We start from the raw sequence: 11,985 nt of genomic DNA, 5'->3' as shown, positions 1-11,985 counted from the left end.
TTAAAAAACTAGGACAAGAAAAAGACAAAACCACAGCAAGGGTTTTTTGGGGCCATTAATGTAATGCCTAGGGACAGAATAAAGTTTCTAGGAGAATATTTCTCAAAGTGGGTGTCACAAAGTACTAGTTCCATAAGATGCCTCAGGACAAAGGGTTTTATGTCATATAAAATTTGAGCAAACTTGAAAAGAAGTCAAGTAGTAAAGAAATCTCTTTACACGTTCACCCGTTGTTTTTGTCTTTATTTTTAAAATACCTATTAAAATTCCGTATTTTTGAGAAAGACTAGAATATGGATAATAGGACAGGGTGAGGGGATATGAATGAAACTAATGCAGATTTTATTGCTTGCAAATATATCTGGAAGCCTTGCTCATTGCCTTTTTCGATTAGCTCAAAAACATTCATCAAAAAAGATACTTTCCCAGAGAGTGGGGCCCTACTTCACAGAAGATACTCATCTATTTATGAGGGCAAAAGTTAATTCTGTTTTAACCATTTTGTATGGTTCTTAGCATATGTCGCAGTAGCTTGCAAAACAAGTGAATAAATAACCAAAACAAGCAAACAAAAAACAAGCCATTTGTCAGAAACAAATTATTCATAAATGTTGTCTAGAGAAACACTGTGTAAAAATTGTCCAAAAAAGTTGTCTACTCCCTAAAAGCTGTATCCATCAAAAACATTTTATAGACAAAGGGTGCTATGGTGTCATGATCTGAGGGCAGTTACAGTGGCCTGCAAATTCCCCATCATGGACATTGACCTGCGCCCCAGGTACTGTATTTGAATCACAAACCACAAGTGCCTTTCCCTGATTAATTGCCAAGGTAACTGATTATGTGTATTTCTAGTAGCTTGACTACTTCCTGGAGAAAGCATGTGGGCTGAAAGATACAAAGGCAGGTCACACACAGCCTTACAGTTGTCCTGCATTGTCTTTCGGATTCTTGAAGGCTTTGTAACCCTCTCGAAGACCGAATTCCTTCTCTGGGCGTGGAGAAAACTCCTCCTGAGGCTGAGAGTGGAAACCAAGACTGCACTAAATTCATGGAGATGAAAGAGCCCTTGTTGGAGACAGCATGTTAAGCTTCCTGCCTTACTAGGTCTTTTACGCTTTTCTTGTGAATTCTTGCAATTGGTTTTTCAGTTAGTGCAGTTTTATTTCACATCTCTGTTTGAAGTGAAATTTCGCATGACCTTGGCCGATCTTCTCTTTGGAAGATAAAAAAGACAATTTCACAAATTGAGGACATTAAATATTATTTCTTGTTAAAATGCTTTCCTGAAACACTGGTATATCTTTTATTTAGCTAATATGTAATAATCAAGAGAGCACAGTGTATTATTTTAATAAATCTTTCCAGTAATTTTGCCCTTTTGTCATTTGTAGGTGTTTCCATAATGCACCCAGATTCAATAAAGCAATGAGTGTTTTGTAGTTCTTCTACTATATATCATATTGGTAAATGATATATTTGTCTTTAATCACACGTATTATGCCATTGTATTATATTAATGCAACATTATTTGTAATTCCTCTAATACTGTTTTATTTCCCTATTGTTAATCTAAATTAAATGAAACTCTGAAGTGTATTATCCACTTACCATGTGCTTTAAAACTAGTTTTAAATAAATTGTTTTAGAGTTCAGTAGTTTTATTTCATTTTTACTATTACTATATTATCGTAAAGAATACAGGAGCTTTTTTTATTTTTAGAAATAATTTGATCCTGTAATTGTACTTAGTGAAAAAGAATGAAATATTAATGAAGTACAATAAAGTAGGGAATTTCTCTTTTCTACCCAGTCTCTAATATAACTTTTCAACATCCATCCTCTTATAAAAAGTTATCATTAGCTATTCTAAGGCAATTAAGAAATACCCACTTTCTTCCCATTCTCATATTTATTTACATTTAAAGAATAATTTTTGAAGGTAATTTTGTAGATAAGAGGTTGTATTCTGTCTACCTGAAGGTCTTTATAGGGTGGGGGAGATCAGATCTGGAGAGTAGGGCTTAGAGGTGGAATCTCTAATTTCAAATGCTTTTTATATTCCTCATTAGTGTCATCAATATAGTCACTACTATAAGTCAATGTCACTGTCTAGTTACCACCGCCCAACCCATTACCAAAGCAGAAAATCAGATTATGCATTTGGTCACAAAATATTAATGTCAAATTGCAAAAGTGACAGAATGGTCTGTGTTTGATTTTTCTACAGGCAAGTCTGTTTTACATAAATGGCTTTTTTACAAATTTGAAATGTGAATATATTTTATTTTTTCCCAGTGAGTACACAATACACAATTCTTTGACAATACTATTAACCAATTTTATGCCAATTTCTTTTCTGAGCTAACAACATCAAATGAAACACATTAAGATTTTGGACGCTGTTTGGTGACTTAAACAGACTAGTTAAAAAAAAGTCCATCTATAAAACAAAGTATAAAAAGTCTACCCACGGCCACAAAATCCCTTATCTTGCAACACTTTAAAGTCACAATAAATGCTTTTGAAAATGATGAGATAAGAAAATGATGAGATAAATGGAACTTCACTGAAAAAAGGTATGGGGTTTCATTTGAAGTACACATGATAGAGAAGCCAAAGTAACTTCACCTCTAAGATGATGTGGGAAAACATTGCTTTACACCAATTCTCGTCATGTAACTTTATAAATACAATGTACAGAAGCAGATGTACAAATTAGTGAATGTCATGGTTCTTCATATCTTTAATACTGACACACAATCACTTTCCAGGGCGAAGATAAACCACAGTTTAGAGCTCATTGGTATTCGTATAATTATGTTGACGATGGACAGTTGCATAAATTTGTTGAATAGAAATTTGGAGGTGTTCTATCAGAGCTCGTACAAACTTTCAACTTGAATCCTATTGAAGATATTTTTAAATACCCAGAGCATTCAACTATGACATAGAACACCATTTTATCTGTTTTGTTACTTAGAACAAGCATACTTGCAATGTATTTACTTCCCTTTGTTATAGGACACCTTAGGTGTTCGTCTTGATTTTCCTATATGCTCCCTCGAACTGGATTCAAATCCTGTGAAGGAATCCGTTGTTTTCAAGCCCCTGTACTATCCCACTTTAAATATGGCATGGAAAAGATCTGGAAAGGGGTGGGCCGACTCTGCCTGCATGCTCGGAGGCATACCTGAGTTGGGGTGCTGGCTGGCTTTTCCCCAGTGGAGACGTGGCATGTTGAGAATGGAGCTGTGTTGTTTGGGGCTTGACTGCACAGCCGCATGGCCTGTGAGTACAAGGTGAGTTTGCGTTCTCTCCCAACCAGATTTCCTTCTGACAAGTTATGCAGGCCTTGTGTAGACCTGAAGAAGAGTGAGCTCAGTGAATTTCTAATCACATTCATTCAATGGGCTACAAAATGAAAAAAATTCCGGGAGGGCTTATACATGTTTGCATTCTTCTAATGACATTCTGACATACTGATTAGAAGCTTTTTACATATAGTAAGTTGACAAAAGCTTTTGATTTTTGGATAGGATTCCTGAATTCATTTGGATAGCCACAGCATTTTGTCTTGCTCTGTATCTGTGTGAGGATGATATATTGGGTGCAGGATTTTACTAACCAATTTACATATAAAACTAGACTTAACAGAGAATGTTAAGGGAATGTTCTAAAAGAACATTCCAAGTAACTGTAGGGTCTGTACTGACAAAATCTAACCAAAACGGTTACTTTTTTTTTTTTTATAAAGATTTTTTTTATTTATTTATTTATTCATGAGAGACACAGAGAGAGAGAGGCAGAGGGAGAAGCAGGCTCCCAAGGAGCAGAGAGCCCGATGCGGGACTCGATCCCAGGACTCTGGGATCATGACCTGAGCCGAAGGCAGACGCTTAACCATCTGAGCCACCCAGGTGCCCCAAAACGGTTACGTTTTTATACACTGAAAATAATCAGGAAGGTATGATGCTATGTCCTGCGTTATTCCAGAAGTCACTTTTATACCCATACTCTACATTGAAGTCTTGGTTTATTTGTCACATTAGGGATCAACATATATGTGTAATAAATGTAATGAATTAAAGCTTTACTCTAAAGTGGGTTACAGAGAAGCATAAAGAGGGAACACAAATGAACAAAACTTTGTTTGCTTTTAAATAGAAAGAGGTGAAGTAGGGAACCGCATAAATAAAAATTAAATTCCTCACATCCTACAGTTGCGAATAGTATGTAGTCATTCTTCACAGGAACTTCTCATCTTCCCTAGACAATCTGACCCAGAGAAAGCAAACTGCATTAAAATTCAGGCACTGGTGGTAGAAAGTTGATAAAGCATTTAATAAGTGTGTCTCAGAATGTTTTTTCTCTTCGGTGAAGAAATGAGCTACATGGCACCAAGAAGATGTTGGGGGCCATAAAGAACATTACGTTCCTCCACTCTTGCCTGTGTTGATGCAGTCTCAGGGAACAAAAAGGATAGAGAAAATGAATTATATTATCCCTTTGCTATAACAATAGGATATGGAATTGGTGACTGAGCCAATCATGCATGGGAGCATGAATTGTCATTCAAGCAGGTCCCATATTTTAGAAATGATTCTAATCATTACATCGAACATTTTTCAAAATACCAACTACTGAACACATCATAGGAAAAACATGAGAAAGTATAACTAGAAATAGAATTTAAAGTTGTGTAGGCAGCACACAGAAAAAATGTCACAAGTGGGAATTTCAGGGAAGGTCTCTTCTGCTTGACTGATGGACTCTACGCATACAGGGGCTGACTTATATTTCAAAGTCGGATTCATTTTGACCATATATGACTGATGTTCAGGAATTTCTTGTTCTCAAAGTCGTGGAAACAAATGAGGCAGGACACTGTTATTAATGTCCACTTAATGAGGTTTGGTTTTATTTAAAAAGTGTATAAACATGCATTTTTCTCCTTTTAAATTTTTCTTTTCAACTTACTCATTCAAAACGGGTCAAACATATTTTAGTTGGTAGCCAATTTCTGAGAATGTACCATAAAATGTTTATCCCAATAAATCTACTTACTGTGAACTGAACATACTCTGAGCACTGCTTTGTAAGCACTTACAATTTGGCTATACATTTGTGGCATAAACTTCACTTTTTAACCAAATAAAACACAAAGTTGTCTATAGACTGCATTATTTTTTCAAAGTCATAAATTTAAGTGATGCAGCTCTATCCTCTAGTGTGTACTGTACATGTATTAGAAAGATCAAACGAGATACTGCAATAGAGTTTTTGCATTTGGAAGCAGCCCGAGTATGTCCTAATAATAAATTGCCTCTTTAACTATTTGCTAGATATTCTAGAGTTCATTTTGTTTGTTTCCTTGGGGAACTTCACATTATATTCTGACTTAATGAGTTGGAGAGATTAATTATGGTAATTCAGAAAATGCTCTTATAAAAACTGTAATATAAACACAGCTCTTGTGAAACACTTTAATTTCCTTTTGCTTGTTATAATTCTCAGATGGGTCAATTACAATGACAGGTTAAGTTGATTCTACATATAACCTTGATTTCTTTTCTTTTTCTTTTTTTTTTTTTTTTTAGCAAGCTTAGTACATCTTTGCTACCTGCATATTGTAATGCCTATTTAGCCTTAAGACTTAAATTTCTTTCTTTGACCCCTTCTTTTTGTCAATAGTAAAAGCCACCTTTCTGCTTTTCTTTTTATTGACTCAGTCCCTGATATTCAAAGAAGACTTTGCCAACACCACTGTTCCTTTGCATCTTCCTATTCCTACACTCCAGCTGCAAACCATCTAACGTGATTGGTTCCAACCAGCATATCCAGCCTAGCTTACAGTACAGAAACTCCCTTCACATTCAGTCTTGTTCTTCATGTCACGAGGAGTAGAGATTTGTGCTTATCACCAAAAAAAATTGCAGTGCAAAATTTAAACATAAAAGTTACACAATTAAAAGTTAATATATGGCACCACAGCCTATTAATTCACATATAGTACAACAGACCAATAAAAACAGACAATAGTATGAACAGATCTAAAAAGAGTGAGCTTGCATAGCAATGCACAAAAGAAATTATATACAGAGGAAAATCCTTTTCTTCCTGGAGGGCGAGTTTGCTTTTCTTTTTTTTTTTATATACTCCTGACAAGAAAGAGTTAAGGTGGGTGGTGTAGTTAAGAGAAGAACACAAGTAAAATATCTGTGGGATATGTGTGGCTGTGTGTCTTTACATTGCATTTACAGTTCTTTTAATTGTACATAAATAAAGAAATTGTTCATTGCACTGTTTAGTGTCATCACTTCCATGAGTTCAGACCTGGTGGTCCTTCAGAGCAGCTTTGCATGTCTCCTCTCAGTTACTCTACAAAGAGATGAAAAAATCAGAAATAAGTTTGCATTGAAATTAAGTAGTCTTTCATCCTGACCAGCACAACAAGAAGCAAGGCGAATAGATAATAAATGAAGAGAACATCATCAGACAGATTTTGTGAGTGTGTAAAGTTGGGAAATACAGTGATGGGAGGGGAAGAAAGAAACATTGTAGTATATGTGCTGCCGAAGCGAGCACGAAAGAAACATTGTAAAATCTGGAGATTTAGAATCCACGGAGAGTTATCTGTGCACATCTCCTGTGAGTTTATAGTCACTCTAAAATAAAAGTCAAAGCAAAACCCAAGTAGTCACGAATCAAATTAAAAATTATAAACATATCTTAATAATCAGATCAGTATATGTAAGCGTAATAGTAATGCCATGTTTTAGGTCAGGAAGTAGAGAGATTGGGAAGGTAGTTTACTTGCTCTGGGTTGAGAAGACTGGAACCCAGGGCTGCTCCTTCAGCAGTGCTTTTAACATGAATCCAAACAAGCAGATGAAAATATTCGACAAGTATAATTCTGAGGTTGGATAGCAGAATTGGTAAATTTCATGAAAAAAATTAACACAAAGAATTCAGTGCTTCTTCCTGTGACGTACTGTGACATGCTATATTTCTCTGTTGCCTGGTATGTTATTTTTATAGATTAGTTATACTATCAATGTTGGCTCTTTATTCAAAAAAGAAATTTATTTATAAAATGTTTTTATAATCAAAGATCAGCTTTACAAGGTCAACTGCCTAAATTTAAAAAAATAAATAAATGAAGAGCAACTAGGGAATGAGGAATTCCTGAGATTCTTTAAAAGGCAAAGTGGACTATGTTTAATTAACTTCTAAATGTTAAGATTAATTGCCTAAATATAGGCAATTTTTGTATAGGGTAAATCAGACTTGAAGTAGAAGAAATATTCATTTAATAGATGGCTGTAAATAGCAGTGGTCTACATTATGACTGAACCTGCTCAAAATCATAATCGATTTTTTTCTCATAGCAAAGAAAGATTTCTACTATTCTGAAATTTGTTTATAGTCCCAATATTATTGATGAGGCTCAGGACATGCTACCCCAAAATATGACACCTTGGCATACTGAATATCGAAAGCTGAAGAAGTCTGAGAAACCAACAGAGGCAGGAAAGTCACTCTGACCTCCCTCCTCCCCACTGGCTCTTCTTTTCTGAAATGGGTCATAAAACTTCCACATGAAAGTTACCCTCCCTCTACCAGAGGAAGGAAGACATTCTTATTCCCAGGGACAGAGAGTTATGGGACCGAGAAATCTGTGCAAACAAACCTTGTTAAACTAACCTTTATCTTCCTAGTTACTTCTTTACCATTGACTACTCCCCTACCCAAACCCCTCGGTCTCATAAAATCTTCACAAGTTTATGGTTTCTTTGTCTAAAAAATATAAAAGCTTTCTACTCTGGTCACTTCTTTGGGTCTTCATGCTCTTCTGAAATCACCCATGAACATGTAAAAATTCAATAAAATTTGTAGGCTTTTCTCCTGTTAATCTGTCTTTATCAGTTTAACTTTCAGACCCAGGCTGGGACCCTAAGAGGGTCAAGGAAACTTTTTCCTCCCCTACATTATTAACCCACTCTTTGTTCTCAATCACCAGAGCCTTTTAAGTGTCCTAAAGCACTTACATAATTCACCTGTAAACTGTCCTTGACTATTTGAGCCCATATATCCTATTTCAAGAAGGTCGCTGGCATTGCGCTGGTGACTTCCCCTCAACGCCTCGGCTTTCCTTGGTCCAGTGGATCCTTTAGAAGAAGCTGTTCCCGATGAGCTGTGACCTCCTGGAGATGGGAAACTGGGCTTGCTGTAGGGCACCAATGTCTCCTCTGAAAAAGAAACACAAAGTGCTAAGCTGACGAGCAACAAGGAGGCAAAACAAACTTTTAATACTAAGTTCACGATGGGCTATTTTACCATTTCACTCTTTTTTTTTAAATAAAGACTTCTTATTTATTTATTTGACAGAGAGAGACACAGCAAGAGAGGGAACACAAGCAGGGGGGAGTAGGAGAGGGAGAAGCAGGCTTCCCGCGGAGCAGGGAGCCCGATGCGGGGCTGGATCCCGTGACCCTGGGATCATGACCTGAGCTGAAGGCAGACGCTTAACGACTGAGCCACCTGGGTGTCCCCATTTCACTCTTCAGTAAAATTAAAAATAAGAGGTTTAATAAGCCCAGATATTTAAAAAATTTCCATGTGCAGATAACATTTCTGATAATAGGATCTAAAACAGGATTAAATTAAAAGAAATTTGGGGATAGGGGCCCTGGGTGGCTCAGTCAGTTAAGTGTCTGCCTTCAGCCCAGGTCATGATCCTGGGGTCCTGGGATTGGGTCCTGGGATGAGCCCTGTGTTGGGCTCCCCTTTCAGCAGGGAGTCTGCTTCTCCCTCTCTCTCTGCTCCTCCCCCCGCTCATGCTCTCTCTCTCTCTCTCAAATAAATAAATAAAATCTTAAAAAAAAACAAATTTGGGGATAAAAATATGTTATATATCATTTGCAAAATTTAAATTTATTAATAAAAGGGAGTTGCATACAGTGAACCATATTGTTTAACAAAAGCATTTCCGAGTATAATTTCTGGTGTTCAGTGTGGCTCCAATTAAATTTTTCAATAAAAAAGATTGAAGAAACAAACAAAAAAACAAAAAACAAAAAACAAAAACAAAAAACAAAACAAAAAAAAAGATTGAAGAAACATGGTTTTTGTTTCACTTTATAGCAACATTTTCTCAATTTGGATAAAGAACTATATTAGTTGAAATAAGCTTCCTACATTTTTGTTGTTTCTGGGGATAGAAACACATTATTTTAAAGATTGTGTATTTCCTTAACAGAAAAAGGGAAATACACATTTTCATAAATAAATAATAATAAATGAAAACATATTTTATGTATCAATTCCCTACAAATAACACGATGTGTATTAGGTACCTAATATTTTGAAACTTTTTTTTCTTTCTTTCCTTCTTTCTTCCTCTTTTTCTCTCTACCTCTTCTTTTTTTTCCTTCTTTTAGGTATGGCCATTATTATTACTGTGATAACTGTTTCTCTCCTTAGATGGTCTTTATGAAGTCTCAAGGATCACATACTTTTTCTCTCACAGCCTGAATGATGTAAGCTTCCTAAATGTTTCACTAAGTCTAGGTATTAAAATTGACATATTTTGGCTCTTGTATATATTACATTTTCTAAAACCTTAGGCACCAAGTTGTGACATCATATAATTTTTGAAAATGCATGGGTAGTGGACATATCTACAAAAGATTGAGTCCAAAGTAAAAAATAAATGTGTAAAGAAACTCTCAAATGTTGTTGTGTGTGTGTTTGTGTGTATGTTTTAATACTCAATGAAAGTGAATCCAATATGAGAAGAAATGTTCCAGAAAATGTATTTCTATAATAGGTCCCAACAGCCACTACCCCTTCCGAAAAAAAATCCAACCACAAATGATGACATTTATTTTGGGACAGTTCCAGGAAGCTTGATTTATAAACAAGAATATTTCCCAGTGAAGTGTTAACAATCAACTAAATTTAATCAGTTGGAGAAAGTACAGGCCCAGTTTAACCTTTTCTATCCTGAGATATTTGTGTGCATTTATAAGCAACTTCGTGATTTCAATGAATTCAATGATTTGACTGAAGTGAGTTCTGCTTTCAAAATGACTAGTTACTTCAGTCAAAATGAAATTGGTTGAAGGCAGGGATTAAATTGACATTAAGATGAAATTTAGAGGTCTTAAAAGTATTTCAATATAAACATTAAAAGGCAAAAAATCAAATTGTCTCCTGAACAATACAGGTGAAGCTTGGCGGTCTCTTGAGCTCAAATACCCCCCTATGCAGAGGTTAACTTGAGGAAAAATCCCCACGGGAATCAGCCTTAAGGTGTGTGTTGGTAAATTCTGCTGAGGAATCCCAACTTTACAGTGACTCAAGGCAAACTTTTTTCAGATGCTCTTAAACAACTGCCACTTCTAAAATACCTGGTAGGAAAACAAAAGGTAAAAGTCCACGCTTTCTTGGGACTGTGCAGAACACACCTGGTCCAACACTTTGTTTGTGTAGGGCTTTCCGTATATCTTCTTGGCGTTCTGTGGAGTTTATCCATTCTTGGGTTTGTCGCTGCCACTCTAGGGACGTTCTAGCTGGACAATCCAATGAGCTCTTTGTGTCTTCTAAGCTGGATGCTGGTGGTGTCTCCAGAGAGCTTCCTTTTCTCTCTGTTGAGTTTTCCACGTTACCAGCATGCTGGCTCGGGCCTATTTGCTGCCTTAAACCCTGACCTGGAGGGGGATCTGGTGGTGGTGGAAGATCTAAAAATTGTGAATAATGTTTAGAATGGACTAAAATTTAATGAAAAAATACAGGTTTTAATTCAAGATGAAGAAAAAAACCCGTGCCATCTTAAAAGTCTCACTCATGCAAAACAAATTTGGGGGGAGGAGGCGGGGGGCAAAGGTCAGTTATTTCTATCTAAAATGCCTATTATTGATCTCTTTGCTATATTTGGATCACAGTGTCTTTGAAACAAAATCGACTGATTTCAACTAGTATATGCGGACAGTGTTTTCAATTGCACATTGAGGCTAACGTTCAAGGTATAAAAGGCAATTTATGTGTTCTCCATATTTTCTCCATTGTCCACCCCCACCTCCTCAAAGTAGACATATCGTGACACAAAATGACTAGACACTCTAGCAGCTGCGTTAATGAAAGGCCCCGAGAAGAATAAAGGTTATCCTGCCAGTCTCCATCGGAAATGTTGCCCTCAGGAAATTAAGAACTATATGCCATATTATATGCAACATATGACTGCCTTTACCCATGTATGTGGTACATTTAGCAACAGTCAAAGGGTTAAGCTAACATTTATTAAATGCAATTAACATTCTGCCTGACAACCAATTCTGGCTGTTCGTTTCATGAGTTAGCTAATGAGTTACAACTAATACATTATAATCTTCCAGTGTATTAATTTTAATAAGTAATAACCAATGTTCAGAGTACAGATAAAATATGCTTCATGGTGCTAGAATAGACAAGTCATCATAAAAATTTGAGATGTAGTAGAATAGATAACTTTGCAAAAAAGCTCTTTAAATTAAATATAAGATATGAAAAAATCAAAAGTTCGAACGTGCAGCTATTTTCTCATTTTCCTTTCATTAGCTGTTTGGATCATGACACCTTTATATTTTGATTGTCTTCAACCGTGATCTTAATCTCTTCTTTCATCTTTCTTTAAGTAGTGTACTAGTCCTATTATGTGATTTATATCATTATACTAGTTCTAAAATTACTTTGTTGAAGATTTTGAAATCTCCTGAACATTCTAAACACTACTACCTTCTAATTTTTCTGGCATACTATTGCAAACTTCTCTGTTCATGCTTAGAATATCAGTGATTACATTAATTGTTCATAAAATCAAATATATGCACTACAAATTTATATTATTAATAGGGGCTGTTGCATATAATATTAGTCCATTATTTCCCATATCATTGTTGTATTTGTGCTCTTATTTCTAATAATACTATTTGTGAAATTTAA

The 11,985-nt window shown here is 35.7% G+C and overlaps 1 protein-coding gene across 3 annotated transcripts in view; it reads right to left on the bottom strand.

Annotated features, from left to right (window-relative positions):
* Positions 1 to 2,300: 2,300 nt before the first annotated feature.
* ROBO2 (roundabout guidance receptor 2) overlaps positions 2,301 to 11,985 on the bottom strand; it is a 589,127-nt gene continuing 579,442 nt past the window's right edge. For 2 of the 3 annotated variants that reach the window (XM_045902670.3, XM_045902671.3), the window contains exons 26-27: positions 8,052 to 8,252; positions 2,301 to 6,381 (exon numbers count right to left, since the gene is read on the bottom strand). In XM_045902670.3, coding sequence (XP_045758626.2) covers positions 6,380 to 6,381; positions 8,052 to 8,252 — 203 coding nt within the window. In that variant the 3' untranslated portion in view covers positions 2,301 to 6,379. Of the gene's footprint in view, positions 6,382 to 8,051; positions 8,253 to 10,472; positions 10,746 to 11,985 lie in introns of all 3 variants that reach the window. The other variant, XM_064580151.1, reaches the window with a different exon arrangement.

This window comes from Mirounga angustirostris, unplaced genomic scaffold (assembly GCF_029215605.1).
Source record: "Mirounga angustirostris isolate CCGP_5_RB_7025 unplaced genomic scaffold, mMirAng1.0.hap1 SCAF_1, whole genome shotgun sequence".
In the NCBI taxonomy this organism is placed as follows: Eukaryota; Metazoa; Chordata; class Mammalia; order Carnivora; family Phocidae; genus Mirounga; species Mirounga angustirostris.
This window is presented reverse-complemented; position numbering and strand designations above follow the sequence as displayed.